Source organism: Trichomycterus rosablanca, chromosome 18 (assembly GCF_030014385.1).
Source record: "Trichomycterus rosablanca isolate fTriRos1 chromosome 18, fTriRos1.hap1, whole genome shotgun sequence".
Taxonomy (NCBI): Eukaryota; Metazoa; Chordata; class Actinopteri; order Siluriformes; family Trichomycteridae; genus Trichomycterus; species Trichomycterus rosablanca.
Window position 1 is genome coordinate 7,883,336 of NC_086005.1, and position 18,189 is coordinate 7,901,524.

The window sequence follows — 18,189 nt, forward strand, 5'->3', positions numbered from 1 at the left end:
ACTAGCTGCAGCAGAGAGGTATGGCGCTACTGGTCGGACGCAGAGTTGCATTTAGACCGCAAACTTCGACGAATTTCGAACATGTTTGCAGATTTCGAGACGTTTTGCTTCGCCTCGGTGTTGGAGGTGCCGGCCGCGTGGGGAATGGCGGCGCTATGCGGCAGTTTAGCTCGGACGCTGATGACCTGAGCGTCAGGTATTTGGACGGAGAGGAATCAGGTAGAGTGAACCGACTCCCAACTGATTCACTGCTGATCCTCAATACTGTAATAAATAATACATTCATTTAAAATGCACACCAGTGTTTATGTAAATACTAATGCATGTCGGTACAAGCAAATAAAAACAAACATAAAACTAGACGAACTGCACACACACTTATAACAAGCTTAAAGCCCTCAGTATAAACAAAACAAGTGCGTGTCCGCAGCGACGTCATCAGCACTACATTGCACTTTTTGGGTGGCTCGGTGGGTAGCCCTGTCGCCTCACAGCAAGGAGGTCATGGGTTCGATCCCAGTTTGCATGTTCTCCTCATGTCTGTGTTGGTTTCCTCCAGAAGCTCCGGTTTCCTCCCACAGTCCAAAGACATGCCAGTTGGAGGTAAATTGGAGATACAAAATTGTCCATGACTGTTTGACAATAAAGCATGAACTGCTGAATATTTTAACTAACTTGTAACTACGAGTAACTACCTGTCCTGTCATGACGTTAAAATCCTAATCAATAAATAAAAAAAACATTGCACTTTTTACTGCAGGTTACCTTTCTATAAGTACCATTGCCAAGCCAAGCCCACGTTATCACATTAACCACAATGCACTACACTAGGTTAGTATCCCAAAGAGCCAGCACTGGGGAGGGGAGTAGGGTAGGGTTCAATTAAGGACATACCAGTTTTTAAATAAGCTTTCAAGCCATGCATATCAGACCCCGGACCCAGTGTCCAATATATGACTATATTCACCATGTGATGAATTATGTAGCATTAGGACAATCGTAAATTCTTACAGTGCCCTACACTAGGTCAGTGTCTCAATTAACCAGCCTTAGGGCTGCGCAGTGTGGTACAGTTTTCACTTTTTGTGGAATTAGGAGTAATACCCATACAAAGGACCTTGTCAGGGATTGAAAGGAATGGTGATCACTTTCTAATTGGTGCACTTAGATGTGTTGCCGTTGTTTTAAAGCTTGACTTTGGCATCTCTTTACCAATCTACTGAGCTTGTCCTGTTTTGCCAACATTTGTTGACAATGCTGTAAGTTTTTTCAATTTTGCAAGGTCACCATTTTTCATGACCTTTGCTGGAATTTCATCCAAACCAGCTGACTTGACCATGGATCTTGACCATGGATCTTGATTTTGACTTTCTAAAAGGTCACCCGTTGGTTTAGAGTTTCATAGAAGTGTTCTCCTGTTTCGCTCTTGTGCATTAAAGAGTTTCTCATCTTTGTCCTTGACTGGAACAAGGAGCAATGCCAGTAGTACAGACCGCTCATTTACACTGCTGTACAGGGTCTTGGTATTCTGTCAGTCGACTTCTTCCTGCCCCTCTTCTCCCACTTTGCTGAAGCTACTCTTACCAGCCTATCCAACTCTTCATATCTTTGACTTCTTTCTTTTATTTCTTAAACATCCTTGGCCTGGTCCCTTTTCAGCTTTGCGTTCATCCTCTTCCAGATTAGCTTTCATGATTGATTTTGGATTGATTTATCTGTTGGCATTGGTTTTTTTTGGAGTCTTTTGCTGCGTCCTCTGCACTATTTCTCATTTCATATACTTAAATGATGGTTTGAACTTTGGCGTGACCATGGTTGAAATACGCTGTGATCCACTTACTAACAGAATTCCAACAAATAAGGGCTTTGGCTGCTTGTTTGCCAAGGATCAGACCAACGGCAAATTCATGCCTCTCTAACTAAGTACAGAGTAATTTTCTTTTCCATTGTTGCTAATTTGGCCACTCTATGTCCATAAGATTTTGCGGCCATCCATCCAGTGATTGATGAATACTCGTAGGAGTTGGGCGAGTTTTTACTTTTACTTAGAGGGTCATGTAGAGGGTCCACACATTCCACATTTCAATCTTTGTGACATTCTTGGCTGAAAAGCTCGATTTCAACTTTGGGCACCGGAAAGCATTGTTGGTTTACTCTGACATCATCATATGACTTGAATCCAAAATTCTGTATGAATGACTAGAATTACTTCTAGAATTGCTTCTTCTCACTGTCTCTATAACGGTTGTGGGTTTTGCGATGGATGGGTTGCGAGCCCTACACCCAACCCCCCTTCCTTCAGTTGGGCATAAAATAGAGACTGTATTGCCTTTTCAGATTTACAGGGCTATACACCAACACCAACATTACACTTTGTAGGAAATGGAGTGTGTTTTTGATAATACAGTGTAAGAAACCCTACAGAAATCACCTTTATTTACTATATAATGTAGTTTTAGCTAGTCATGACGTAAAGCTAAACATAACCTAATTTAATGTCTAATTTGGCCCAAAATTGGAAATGTATAACAGTTGTATTTTTTAAATATACATTTGGAGAAAACCTAAGGTACATTTGAAGACCCACCATTTTTACTCATTTATTAATACACTGCACTAAATTACTGTCCAAATTGTGTATTTTCTTAACCATTCCTCAATATTCAGATCCTGTAACTTGCAGAAACTGGCAGACTTTAAGTAAAGGGTTATCAGTGCCCATACCAGTAGACGAAGCTTGTGTCTAATTGTAGGTTTATTGTTTGTTCTCTTACATTTACATAGGGACACACATGTTTAAGGAAACAATCTGTGCTGCCAAAGTTCCACGAAATTGTAAATAAGTTTAATGCAAATTGATGACACTGGAAATGCATGTGTCTGACTTTTACTGGTCAGGCAGAGGCTTTCCCTAGAGAAAACTAGAAATGTCCTGCAGAAGCAAATTGGTATGGCTGGCACAACACGGCAGCAAGCAGCGACAGAATTTGCACACGGACACTTCTAACCCTAGACCCCGAAAAATCTGATCCTGTACTTTCTGCTGTTTGTGAGATGGGTGTCAGAGTAATAGAGCCACTAAACTAGTTGTTACTCTCAAACCTGATAGTAAAATCTAATCCAGGCTTTTGCATGCTTGGAATAGTTATATAACTGCACAAAACCACACTGTTTAAAGAGTTTTGTGAAGACAGAGCATTAAATTAGTTTCCAGTTGACCTTGGGACATGATATCAGTCTTAAGTCCAGGCCTTCAAAGGTGAAATGTAGATAAGATTATATGGACTACACTGTATGGACTAAAGTATTGGGGCAAATCGTCTAATCTTTGAATTCATGGGTTTCAGTCACAGCTTTTGCTAACAGTAATAAATCAATTATATTAAGGAAATAATATGTTTCCCAGTTTGCAGCAACAGTTTTAAAAAGGTCTTGCCCAGTTCCAGCAGGATTGTGCCCTTCTGCACAAAGCAAAGTCCGTGAGTCTAAGCTTGGTTTAATGAACTCCAGTGGCTTGCAAAGAGTTGGAACTGAACTGGAAAATCAAGACAGAATGTCCAACAAGCTCACGGTTAAGTGTCCAAATACATATGGCCATATAGTGTATGAGGGTTTTGAGTTTCAAAACAGCTAGCATTAGGTAACTTTTGGAAGAGTGTTTGAGTAAAAGGTGTCCCCACCCAAGTTCACAAGAACAAAGTTAAATTTGCCCTACAAAAGTTCCAGTCAGTTAAACTTTATGGAAATAAGGTCAAGCAGGTGCATTTCTAAGAAAATAATGTAAACTGGCCATAATTTACCCTATACTAAGTTCAGGGAAATGTTGTGAAGTGGCAAATAAGGGTGTCTGGTACAGCTGCAGGTTCAACATGATTTACATGTTTACGTGCTTACTGCTGACCTCAGTGACCTCCATGACCTCAAAAGGATGAACCTTTGCTTTGAAGTATTTCCAGTTTGTGAGATGAGTGTTGGAGTAATATAGGGCGGTGGTAGCTCAGCGACTAAGGTACTGGCCTAGGAAACAGAAGGGTGGTGGTTCAAGCCCATCTACTGCCAAGCTGTTTTGTTAACTTTGTGTTCAGTAACAAGTGTAAGTCGCTTTGGATAAAAACGTCAACTAAAATGTAAATATAGAACCAACTTGATGACCTCAAGACATAGACGTGCAAGTGAGGTGAATTGGAGATACAAAAATGTCCATGACATTAAACTTGAGCTGATAAATCTTCTTTAACAGAAGAACGTCAGCACTAGAACCGTGCAGTTGCTTAGTTACATCATGCAGGTGTCATAAAAACATGAATGAAAGTGCATTTACGCGGTGAATGTCAGTGCTGTTTCCTGATGAGAGTAAGCGTGAGAGGTATGATAACGTCACTCTCAGGTCTGTAGAGCTATGAGTGATTTTGGTCTTAAGTGCACTGGCTTTCCAGAAATAATTCTAAGAGACTTGATGAACATCACATGGCTTATAATGAAACACTTTTAACAAATTAGCAGATTTCTTTTTCCATTTTTTTGTTGTTTAACTTGGGCATCTTGGTGTCACAGCTGCCACAGCAACCTGGCCATCTGAGTTTGATCCTAATGTCTGATCACCATCTGTGAGGAGTTTCTCACTGTATGGGTTTTCTTTAACATGCCAGAAGATTTAGATTGCCCCCTCTAAATTGCCCCCAGGTATGAATAAGTGAGTGAAAGTGTGATTGTGATGCTATAAACTTACTTTATAATCAGTGTGCATTCCTGCAATTCATCAAATTCATCAAACTTTGGTTGGAATCGAAATTGGCAATTTATGATAGATGCACTTTGAATACATAGTTGTAAGATATTTGTAATCCTTTAGCAAATGTAGCATTAAGCTTGATTACAGACCTAGTTTAGTAATAAGTGCCCTTGCTTTAGAGACAAAATTTGATTGTCCTCTCTAAATTCCTCCAGGTATGAATAAGTGAGTAAATGTGTGTGTGTGTGATGCCATGAAATGAACTTACTTTATAATCAGTGTCTATTTGTGCAATGCATCCACTGATTATGTGATTCTGGACTCACTGTGACACTGATCAGAATGAAGTGGTCAGTAAGAGTGAATTACTGTAAAGTATAATGTTTATAAAATAAATCTATTATGTGTTTGTGTGAAGACTTGACTGTATTTTATAGAACTTGTCAGTGATCTATCAGGGTTGGGAATGTGTACTGCAATTGATGTTGAGTGCCCTCTTGATGACCCTTGTGGAATATAAAATATTAGTTATATTCCATTTTGGATTAAAACACGTTCCAAATGTATTTTTGGGGAAAATCTAGATTATTAGTAGTATTTCAACATAGCAGTGACACTATTGATGTTGTATATATTTACTATGATGTCTAAAAAAATCCTGCTGTCTTTATCAGACTGCTGATTAAGATGAAGTTTTATTTTTAGGAATCGTGATCTTTGGTCTCAACCGGCCTAAAGCGAAAAACGCAATCAGTAAAAGTCTTGTTAAAGAGGTAAGTGTAACATGCATTTCACTTCAGTTCAGCATCATCTGTTGTTTTACTTCATCACTGAGACTAAACTGTGAGTTCCTCTGCGTTGTTGTGGTGTTTGTTAGATGTCTCATGCCATTGAATCAGTGAAAAAGAACAACAAGGTGCGTTCTGTCATCTTGTGCAGCATGGTGCCCGGAATCTTCTGTGCAGGTATTTTTCTTATGTCCTTATTATAACACTGTTGCTTTAGTAGATGATGATGGTGATGATGATGATGATGATGATGATGTAGATGTACTATTTGCCATGGATTCACCTGTTTTGATAATTAGGTGCCGATCTGAAAGAGAGAGCCAAAATGCATCAGAGTGAAGTGGCACCTTTTGTCTCTAAAGCACGAGCACTTATTACTGAACTAGGTATGTAATCAAGCTTAATACTACATTTACTAAAGGATTACTCAGTTCACATTTCTCACAACTGTGTATTTAAAGTGCACCAATCATAAATGGCCAATTCTGATTCCAACCAAGGTTTAAATTTACCTTAAATTTGTCAGTTAAATCTAAAAGACAAAATGAGTTACATTAGGTTTGTTGGTTTTAGCCAAACACTTTATTTTCTATCAAATTGAATTGTACATAAATCTGCTGCTTATCAGCTTTTTTGTGGGCACATTTTGTTCCCATTAGTAATGCTTTTAGGTTCAAATGGATACTTTACCAAACAAAAAGCTTTGGCATTGACTTAACTTTTGATACAATAAACTAATAAATCAAACTATTTCTAAAATCTAGTACATTTGAGTGATTCTTGAAAATAATAATGAAATAATAATACTGATGAATAATAATGTCAGCATTTACATTTAGATGCAACAACAGCAAACATGTCCCATTGAATTGTTCAGGAAGATGTGCACAAAAGAGTGTGTTATTAGATAGTTACTCTTTTACACATCCAAGTGTTTGGAACTTTAGAGCAAGTTTACAAACCAAGTGAAATTTTGTGTTGTGAATTATCAATACAGATGAACTAAGCTGAAACATGTGGAGAATCAAACATCTAACTGTTGGTATTCACTCACCCATCCAAATAATTGAATTCAGGTGTTCCAATCATTTCCATGGCCACATGTGTGTAAAGCCAAGCACCTAGGCATGCAGACTGCTTCTACAAACATTTGTGAAAGAATGGGTCGCTCTCCGGAGTGCAGTGAATTCCAGCGTGGTATAGAGCGGAGACTGTGAGCCAGGCCTTCTCGTCCAACATCAGTGTCTGACCTCACAAATGCGCTTCTGGAAGGATGGTCAAACAACTACCGACCGATTGCATTAACCAGTTGTATATGCAAAACAATGGAGAGACTAGTAAACCGCTGATTAGTGTGGACACTGGAGAAAAGGAAACTGTTATATGACCAACAAAGCGGCTTCAGAAAGGGAAGAAGCACCCTGGACCACCTAGTGCAAATGGAGGCCTACATAAGGGAAGTTTTCCTAAATAAACAACACACAGTTGCAGTTTTCTTCGATTTCGAAAAAGCCTACGATACAACCTGGAGGCACGGTATTGTACAGGACTTATGGGATATGGGCTTTAGAGGTCTCCTCCCTGCTTTTATTTCAAACTTTTTAAAGGACAGACCTTTTAGAGTAAAGGTCAACGGGACATACTCAGATATACATATGCAAGAAATGGGTGTCCCACAAGGAAGTATTTTATCGGTTACCCTTTTTTATATTAAAATAAACAGTATCATCAAGGCAATCGACCTGGATGTAATGGCATGTCTATATGTGGACGATCTCTGTATATGCTATAAGGGCATACCGTAACAATATGGCAACCGTAACAAGAAAACTGCAATTAGCCATAAATAGTATACAGTTGTGGGCAATACAAAATGGCTTCAAAATATCAAAGGAAAAGACCACTTTTACCCACTTCTGTAAAATCAGAAACATGCATCCAGAACCTGAAAAGAGGCCAAGTTCTTTGGAATCTTACTGGACCAGAAACTAACTTTTAGATCTCAAATCAGCTACCTAAAACAAAGGTGCCAGAAACCTCTGAACATTCTCAAACTACTCGCAAACACAAAGTGGGAAGCAAATCGAGACCTACTCCTGAACCTGCATAAGACCCTTGTCCTCTCTAGATTAGACTATGGAAGCATAGTGTATGGAGCAGCCAGAAAGTCCTACTTACGAACTCTAGACACATGTCATCAAGGACTGAGAGTGGCACTGGGAGCATTCTGGACCTCCCCAGTGCAAAGTCTATATATTAAAGCAGGCGAACTCCCACTGCACTGGAGATGGAAGTGCCAAGCACTCTGGTACATACTCAAACTAAGAGAGAACACAAGCAACCCAGCCTTCAATACAGTCTTCAAGAGAAACCTCTCTGCAGCTTACGATTTGAAACCAAGCCAGATCAGACCTGGGGGAGAAAGACTACGGTGGGATCTAGAAAACTTTCAGAAAAGAGCAATGCTAAATGATACACAAAGAAAAACCTTTCCCCCATGGGACCTTGGAAGTCCTTGCATCTCAGAAACCTTCACAAATTTCCCCAAGCAAACTACGAGCCCTGAAATAGCACAAAGTATATTCAAGGAATTTGAAGAAAGACAAACGGGCTACTTGTTTATTTACACAGATGGGTCAAAGACACCTACTCACACCGGAGCAGCCTTTTACTCCAAGACCAAAAAACAATGCATAAATATCCCCCCACACAGCTCCATTTTTACTGCCGAAGCACAAGCAATTCTAATGGCTATAAGGTATTTCCAGAGATCAAGTCACCAGAAGGCTATCATATGCACAGATTCAAAGTCCTGTATTCAAGCCATCAAATCACTAAATATTGACCACCCCATCATTGAAGAAATAGACTGGCCCTGGGTGCTTTTCGCACATCCCCAGTACAAAGCGTGTATGTGGAGGCCCAGGAGCCCGCCCTAGAATACAGACGGTTGAAACTTACTCTTCAATATGCCATCAAACTCTGCGGAAACCCACTCAACCCTGCATATGAGGCCACTTTCTCCCCCTCATACACTCTTCTATACAATGCCAGACCAAACAACATACAACCCTTCAGTCAAAGAATCAAACACCATCTCAATGAACTAAAAATAGAACCAAACAGCATAATCCTACCACACTCAAATACCCCTCCCCCGTGGAAACTCAAAAAACCAAATATAATAATGGACATGTCCAAACTTCGGAAAATAAACACACATCCGAACGACTATCTAAAGAAATTTCTTGACATCAGAGAAAAATTTCACACCCACACACAGACGGCTCTAAAACAGAAAACCTAGTATCATCAGCAATAGTAACCACACAACATAAAGAAAAGAAAACACTCCCATTAAACAGTTCAAGCTATACAGCAGAAGCACACGCTCTACACATGGCAATAACATACATTGAACGATCAAATCTACAAAAAACACTAATCTGCACAGACTCTCAGTCCTGTCTCCAAGAAATGGAAACATTGTCACTCCATCATCCAATCCTGAACGAAATACAAAAAAAACTAAAAGAACTTCACAACCAGAAGTACGACATCAGACTGTGCTGGATCCCAGGACATTGCGGCATTGAGGGAAATGAAAAAGCAGATCGTTTGGCAAAAGAAACAACAGGAGGAAAAGCCGTAAACTGCAAACTACCACCATCAGATATAAAACAAACAACCACTACCTATATTAAAAATATGTGGCAAAAAGAGTGGGAAAAGCAAAAGCAGAACAAACTTTACAATATCCACCCTAACATACAAACACGACCACAGCTACCGTCTGGGAAGAGATTAGAACAAACGACATATATAAGATGTCGCATTGGGCACACTTGACTGACACATAGACACCTGGTGAAAGGAGAACGACCACCAATATGTGAACAATGCAATACACAAATAACCATCGAACATGTACTGACAAAGTGTACTAAATATAACCGGGAACGACAAAGGCTTGCAATGCCAAATACAATGACAGAAATTTTTAACAAAACCAAAACAGAAACACTGATCAATTTTCTAAAAAATACAGGACTGATAGTACACATCTAGAACTCAACACAGAAAGGACAGTAGGCAAAGAACATTAATAAATAAACTGTACAACTTTTAGGTACCTATCCTGCCATGAGAATAACCAATGTGTAAACATGGCGTTAAACAATAAACAAACAAACAAACAAACAAACATTGAAGAAATACTGCATGAACTGAAAACACTGGAAGAATCAAACAAAATTCTGAGGTTTTGTTGGATACCAGGCCACAAGGGTATTAGGGGAAATGAGGAAGCAGATACCATAGCCAAAAGAGCAGCAGAAGAACCAGTCACACCAATGTACATCCCACCAACAGACTTAAGACCCCTCATAAAGAGTTATGTACAAGAAAAATTGCAGGAGAACTGGGACGTACAAGAAAATAACAAACTCAGGGAAATTCAACAAAGCGTACAACCATACAAGATGAACTATATCCAGAAGAGGGGGGACCAAGTATCTTTCACACGATGCAGAATAGGACACTCAAGACTTACACACGGACACCTACCAAAAGGAGAACAGTGGCGATAAAACACAACAACAACAAGAACTGGAAGGATGGTCAAAAATTCCCATAAACACACTCCTAAACCTTGTGTAAAGCCTTCCCAGAAGAGTTGAAGCTGTTATAGCTACTAAAGGGTGGGTTGACATCATATTAAACCCTATGGATTCAGAATGGGATGTCACTCAAGTGCATATGCGTGTGAAGGCAGACGAGTAAATACTTTTTACTATTAAGTTTTGTGATCATACTTCTTTTAGTTATTTTGCTTTTTTACAGTGTGACCAGAAGTTAAGAATGTCAGTTTTAAATACAGGCACTCTTTTTATGAGCCTTTTATAGCTTCATTTACCGCTGCACCAACTGAGCGTCTATGGATAGGATATCATTCTCAGCATTTACTGATTTGAGACAGAATATCAGTAATGCGATTGGATCAGATGTTGGATGTTGGATCAGATTTGGCTTGTTTTACTGAAATGTTATATGATGTGAACAGGTGTGATGTTAGAACATTACACAGCTTATCCACCTAAACACCGAACACAAACTATCTTGAAGCATTTCAACAATACATGTGTAATGTTTTCATTATCTGCTTGCAAAGAGTCAGCTTGTGTACTCTACAAATGTCCATATCAATGTCAGTTGATATGGGATTTCATGTCGGTATTAAAAATTAACAAAAGCAGTAGATTCATTACAGATATTATTACCTACATCAATAATTATATTAATAGAGCAAGTTAAAATTGCATATGGGGATTTTGGAATGAACTGTGGGACACAACAGCATATACATGTTTCATAAAGGCACACAACTATAAACATAAGCAAAAATATAGAAAATTATATAGTATTCTATACTAAACTATTTAAAATATAATCATGACTATTCATATATGTTTAGTCAAGTGATTAATGTTTAGTTGTGCCTCACTTAACATTCTGCTGAGTGAATGTAGCTATCATGTCTTAGTAACGTGTAGTATTTCTTACAATGACTGTATTAGCAGTCAATAATTTGACATATTTGAAGGTTACTCTTTATATTGTATGTTATTTTGTTCTCATGAATCTGGTAGACTGGTTAATATCCAGTGACCAATGTCAGGAAGCAATGAAACTGAGCACTGAGAATGTCTTTAATTAGAAAGCCAAAGTCTCAGATGAACTTCAGCTCTAAAGCTTCACAAAAGCCTTACGAAACCTGACCTGACTCAGTCTTGCCTGAACTCACCTGAAATAAACTCGTCATCCAGCCGGTGTTGCATTAGATTCATTTACCTGTGTTGAGGTTACAGATTTGCTGACACAATGTATAACACACCAGTTTGTGTTCTGTGTGCTGAACCTTGTATGGCATTAGGTAGTGTTTTCAACCTTTAAAAAGTACAAATGTAGTGACCTGATGGAGGAATTGTTAGAAGCTAATAACTTCTGGGAAACTAATCATAATGAAAGTCAAATAAAACCACCTGCTCATTTTTACTGCATTTACAGCAACATAGACAAGATACAACATTTAAAAGAAGGCAAGACCTAATTAGCAAAGCCAAATTCTAAAATTACCTTTAACTGATATGTGCCTCTTGATTGCACTGCGTTACTGTTCAAAGTTGTGTTCACGCCCCTTAATGGAAATCATTAATCTGTGTGTGTCTTTATAATTTTGCAGCTGTTATCTGAATGGAATACCTATTCAATCAATGCTGTTTTCAGATTTAGGAACTTAAAACAAGCTGCATGGATTGGCTTGGCCTAAAATTTGCTTTATCCACTTTAAAGCAATTAGAGGAATTGACGTGTGCTGTCTTTATTAATGTGTAAGCAAGCTGGCTGGGTATACAGTCCTCTTTACAAATATTGGCATCACTGGACAAAATGGCTATAAGAATTTTACTATTTGGTGAATTACCTTGATGGGTGGCATGGTGGCTCAGTGGGTAGCACTGTCGCCTAACAGCAAGAAGGTCCTGGGTTCGATCCTGATGTGGGACGGTCCGGGTCCTTTCTGTGTGGAGTTTGCATGTTCTCCCCGTGTCTGCGTGGGTTTCCTCCGGGAGCTCCGATTTCCTCCCACAGTCCAAAATCATGCAGTCAGGTTAATTGGAGACACTGAATTGCCATATAGGTGAATGGGTGTGTGTATGTGTGTCTGCCCTGCGATGGACTTCCGCCCCGTCCAGGGTGTTACTGTGTGCCTTGCGCCCATTGAAAAGCTGGGATAGGCTCCAGCACCCCCCTGAGACCCTAACTGGATAAGCAATAAACAAAAAGTCCAAAAGGATAAACAAAAGTCCAACCTTTAATTGAAGTAGATTTATTCTGTGGGAAAAAAATCCTAAACAAGAAATAATTATTTTTAACAAAACCAAAAACTGTCTGTCATGATTTCTGGCACTTTTAGAAGTTTTTACTTCTACAAAATGTAACTAAAACACTTTTTCCATTTATATCAAATTTTAAGGTTGATCAGAGTGTCTAGGAACTTTCAAGCCTTATTCCATTACCTTGTGATACCCTAGTAACACAATAGCAACAATTTGGAATACTTTATTAACCACTTAGCAACACTTCTGCAACTGCCTGGGGAGACACAGCATTTAGTTAGCAACACCTAGCAACTACCTAGAATGCCACAACAACCACTTAGCAGGAGTCTAGTCCTAGAACATCATAGTAATCATTTGGAAAAACCCTTTTAACCATCTAACATAAGGGACAACGGACAATTTAAAAACACACTTAATTGGTTAAGTTAAATTCTGTAGAGTAATTTATATCAGTGTAGTATCACTTATATAAAGCCACAACTGCTATATATTGTGTATGTTAAATGGTAATTATGTGTAAATATTTATTCACTTTCATTCTTCTGGATTTAGGCAATCTACCCATGCCAACTATTGCAGCCATTGATGGAGCAGCACTAGGTGGAGGACTTGAAATGGCACTGGCCTGTGACATCAGAATAGCAGGTAATGCACTGTTACACTGATACATACAACGACCAAGGGCAATTCCAAGCTCTGACTAGATTGATATAAAGCACACAGTTTTTGTTCTCTTCAGAGATGCTTTAAAAAGTTATGGGCGCCCCAGTATGTAAAAGCTTTTTTTTTCTATTCAGGCTTGGCATTAACTTTGTGCAGAAACTGATCTTCATAAGAAAATGGTTTGCTCTGTGTTGTTTAAAAGAACTGGAATGATCTCCACAGAGCTTTGTACTGTGAGTCAGGCCTTTTTGTGTGCCCAGACCCAAAGCTACTGGAACTTTCTCTCAGAAGAGTGGGGGTTATATCTGTAGCAAATGGGGCACTCCGTAATAATAAAAATTTTTTTATGTTAAATGCTCAGATACTTTTGGCCTTGTGGCATACATACATGAGCCAAAACATTGGGACCACCCCAGAAATGTATGAAGCAATGGCTTTTTCGTAACACTTATTTGCTGATAGTAGATAATCATAGTTCATGTGTTAAATGCAGCAATATGGGCACCATAAAGACCTAAGTACTTTTCATAAGAGCAAAATTGTTATGGCCAGATGATGGCTGAAGTATCTCCGAAAAAACAATGGATTCTCACAGTCATCTGTGGTGAGTACCCATCAATAATGGTCAAGCCATGAACCACTGACAGGTTGTTGAGCATCCAAGACTTATTCATGTCTACAGTGGGCTGTGTAGTTGCAGCCCAGTGAAAGTCCCCTTTTAATTTATGTCAGAGGCCCTTAACTCTTAAGCTTAAGAGAATAAAAAGCGTCTGCTAAATGCCATAAATGTCATGAGCCTTGTATAGATATTTCACAAAAAAGATGCAATGTATGTAAAACTGCTTATCTGTCTAAATTGTATCATTGTTATAATCACATTTAACAAGAAACAGCAAACACATATAAAATTACTTTCCAAATTACACATAAAATTACACTTCTTTTAGTCTATTTGTTTTACCCACTGTGTGAATTAGCAGTGTGTGTATGTGTTTGCATGTTAACACCCACATATTGCACTGACAGTGAGCAGATGTCTTGCTTTCTCATCTAACACACCCAAGTTTGGGCTTGGAAATGTGTGCATGTTGCGTTAGCTCATTTCTCACTTAGCAGAAGTGACGCACCATATGCTTTCACACTAGTCACTCATGCACTTTAAAGCACATGGTAAATTAGTAGCCAAGTGATTTTAGAATGTCACTGTTGTTACAAGGAGGCAAAAATGCCACAGTAAGGTGGTAGTTTAAGAGAATTTTCTTTTATCAGACACTCTTTAACTGAGTTTCCATCCAAACCTACTGACCAAACCTGCTGCATTTATGCAAAAATCTGGACCAAGACATCCAACATCATTAGGAAAAAAAACTGCACTGCTGTCAAGTATATTAGCATAGGATTCCACAAGCTGGACGTTGCTACTGGAGAGAAACAAGAAATCAACCATTTGAGTACTTTTTAATCATAAGCTCTCTCACTCACTGTCTAAGCCGCTTATTCTAATCAGGGTCGCAGAAGGTGCTGGAGCCTATTCCAGTTCTCAATAGGAGCAAGACTGACAGGGTGCCAGTCTATCGCAGGGCAGACACACAAACACATTCACACCCTAACACACACACACCAACACGCACATCTAAGGGCAATTTTTAGTATCTCCAATTTATCTGACTGCATGTCGTTGAACTGTGGGAGGAAACTGGAGCTCCCAGAGGAAACTCATGCAAACCTCACACAGAAAGGACCCGGACTTAGGAATCGAACCCAGGACTTTTCTGCAAATGGTACCATGCCATCAACCTCATAAATGAAAACAGAGCAACATACTGCGAAAAATTGGAGAAAAGTTGAAATCTGAAATCGAAATCTGAATGTTATCATAACCCAAACTCAAGCATGGTTTCTTTAGAACACTAAAGGTGCTTTACTGGCCTGACCAATCTAATGATCTAGTGAATCTTATAAAACATTTATGCAGGGTGTAGAATTTTTCTATCAGAAAGATACTCAAAACCTTGGGGACATAAAGACCAATTTTATAGAAATCAGTCAAATCTGAGCCACAATGCTCACCTTCACAAAAGCTCATCTTTATTATCACAGCCATCTTGAAGCTGTGATTGACAACATCTGCCTCTCAAAATACTAAATTAATTTCTTGTGTTTGAATATTAAACGCAGTTTGCAACAAGTGAAAGTGGTTTCTTTAAATTCATTAAATCTTGTCTCTTAATCTTGGTTGCCCCCCATCAGATGTCAAGTACAACATCATTTATTAATGGTTTGCTGTATTAACAGCAGGTATATTCATGCTGTGCCAATCGACACAAGCAAAATTGATACACACTGGTGTACTCTAGAGGTGGCAGTACCCTGGGTACGACTCAGCTGTGTGCAATGTGCAGTGTCAAACAGCCCCAAGAGCATAAATAGTGAGGTACAATTAAACAGCTTTCTTCTCTTCCACTCTTTAAAAATAGCCTTTAAAGTATTCCTTGAATAAATGGTCAATTAATGGCTTCCTGAGAGCCTTGTTACACTTGAAGTTATCCAGTGTGCACCCACTGGCATTCCCACTAAAATATATAATGATACAGTGGAACCTTTTTTCCCTTCTTTTTTCAGCTGCTCCTGTATTTATGGTTCACCACAGCAAATTATCCTGGACCACATATCTGACACAGTTTTACACTGGATGCCCTTCCTGATTCAACTCTCTTTATTTTATCTGGACTTGGGAGCACACTGACAGGTGCATCTCCAATGGCTAGACTGTTTGACCCAGACAAAGACAATCATGTCTGTAGATGCCCGACCAGCCAGTAGCACAGAAGAGATTCAAACACTGGATATCAGGAGAAGTGGGCACCCATTATCTCCTGAGCACCTATCATAATACTTTAAAATAATCTGCTTTAAAAGAAGTGTGCAGGTACTGGACTTGAATCAGTCCTGTATAAGCCTTTATGGCACACAACCCTGCCTTTAGCTGTTGGGTAGCAGGACGTTATTTAAAGTGAAGTTCATCCACTGCTACACAGATTCAGGATGATCGCTGCTTATTCTTCAGACTGCTCCACACATGCTCGTTTTTATTTCATTACTGTTGTACATTAATCTTCTTTAATATTTAATTTGTATTCTAGCAAAGCATTAAAACTTTAATTTGTCATATCTAGCTGTGGTATCAGTTTCTATCTTTTTAATTCATATTGTTTTGAGTGTTATTAAAATTCTAACAAAAATGATGGTTGAAAATTGTAACTAGATAAAAATGGTACAGCTGATTATGATGTCTATGTGGCTGCTTAAAACCTCAGTAAGGGGAAATAAGAAAAAATGGTTTTACTATAATAGATTGATGAAACCTCAATGTTCTTCTGTTTTTTTTTTTAGCTACTTCTGCTAAAATGGGACTGGTTGAAACCAAGCTAGCCATCATTCCAGGGGCCGGTAAGTCTCAGTCACTGCCCCCCAACCCCCTTCCTGCTCTATTTCTACACAAATCACATTTATTATCCAAGAACATTGATCTTTTTATATGCTTGGCTGAACCAGGACATTCTGATTTTGTGTCTGAGCTAGCAGTGTTAAACACTTATTTATACTTTCCTAGAAAACAAGTAACAACAGGGTAAGCTATGTGAATTGATCATGTGCTTTTTTTAACCATCAAAAATATAAATAAATAAAAAAATTTTCCTAATTGGCTTTTCATGCTGAACAATCTTAAGCTTATCTGTTTAATGAGCATTTTTGCAGTTGGTTCACATATTTTAAAGAGCTAGAGAGTAAAAATTTGCAAGTAATTTTATTCACAGACTGGTCTAGGACAGGGTCTTTTAAACCAAAAAACACAAAATGAACTTCTTTACTAACACCCCTTGTGGAGGCTTTACATTACAACTTGTAAACCACAGTGGAACCAGATTGCCACAGTTTGTATTACTCACTCACTTTCTTAACCACTTATCCAATTAGGGTCGCGGGGGGGGTTCGGGAGCCGATCCCAGCTTTTCAGTGGGTGCAAGGCAAACAGTAACACCCTGGACGGGGCGCCAGTCCATCGCAGGGCAGACACACATACACATACACCCATTCACCTATAGGGCAATTCAGTGTCTCCAACTAACCTGACTGCATGTTTTTGGACTGTGGGAGGAAACCGGAGCTCCCGGAGGAAACCCACGCAGACACGGGGAGAACATGCAAACTCTGCACAGAAAGGACCCGGAGCTCCCCACCTGGGGATCGAACCCAGGACCTTCTTGCTGTTAGGCGACAGTGCTACCCACCGACCGTTTGTAATAATGAAGTGTTTTTCATTTTGTGTTTAATTTTGATGCATTGTTTGTGTTGCCTGGGTCTCAGTAAAATCCATGAACAAAATGTGGGTCGCTTGAGAAAAAGTTTGAAAAACCCTGGTCTAAGATAAATGTCACAGTAAATTGGGCTTGTGTGTGGCCCCGAGGGCAAGCACACCTCAAACATTCGTGTTTAGATGGATTTATTAGATTCAGAAAATATGGAGAAATCTCTGTGTGTACAGCAAGGCCAAAAACCAGTATAAAATGATATGACTTATAACCCTCAGAGAATCGGCAATACAAAAACCCTGACATGCTTTACTTAATATTAGCTCACCACATGTGCTTGGGAATGCTTGGGAAAACTCTTGTCAATTACCACAGTTTGTTGCTGCATTAAGAACTGCAGGTTAGGACACTTCTTTACAAATCTGAAGCCATATATTAACAACATTCAGTCATGCAGCTGACTTGTCCAGGCGTAATCTAAGATGGATTGATGCTAAGTGAAAACGTATGCTGTGGTTTGATGAGTCCATTTTAAAAATATTTTTTTAATGAATACTTTTTCTTCTTGCAAATTTTTTTATTTTTACCAAAGCAAAGTTTAAGAGCTGGCATTTGTCATCATATGTGGGTGTGTTAATTCCACCAGCATGAATATAACACACATCTGTCAGGATGCAGATGTGCATTATTGCTACATACACATTTTGAAACAACATATGCTGCCATGAAGAGTGTTGTTTTCGAGGATGTCCCTGTTTAATTCAGCAAGACAAGCAAGTGTTGTTCTGTAATAA

General features: G+C 38.9%; 1 protein-coding gene across 1 annotated transcript in view; it reads left to right on the forward strand.

Moving 5' to 3' along the window:
- The window catches only part of auh (AU RNA binding protein/enoyl-CoA hydratase), a 48,435-nt gene continuing 30,246 nt past the window's right edge, over positions 1-18,189 (forward strand). Inside the window, exons 1-6 of the mRNA XM_063013965.1 lie at positions 1-219; positions 5,438-5,505; positions 5,610-5,697; positions 5,820-5,906; positions 12,972-13,064; positions 16,476-16,532. Of these exons, the coding sequence (XP_062870035.1) occupies positions 21-219; positions 5,438-5,505; positions 5,610-5,697; positions 5,820-5,906; positions 12,972-13,064; positions 16,476-16,532 (592 nt within the window). The 5' untranslated portion in view covers positions 1-20. The remainder of the gene's footprint in view (positions 220-5,437; positions 5,506-5,609; positions 5,698-5,819; positions 5,907-12,971; positions 13,065-16,475; positions 16,533-18,189) is intronic.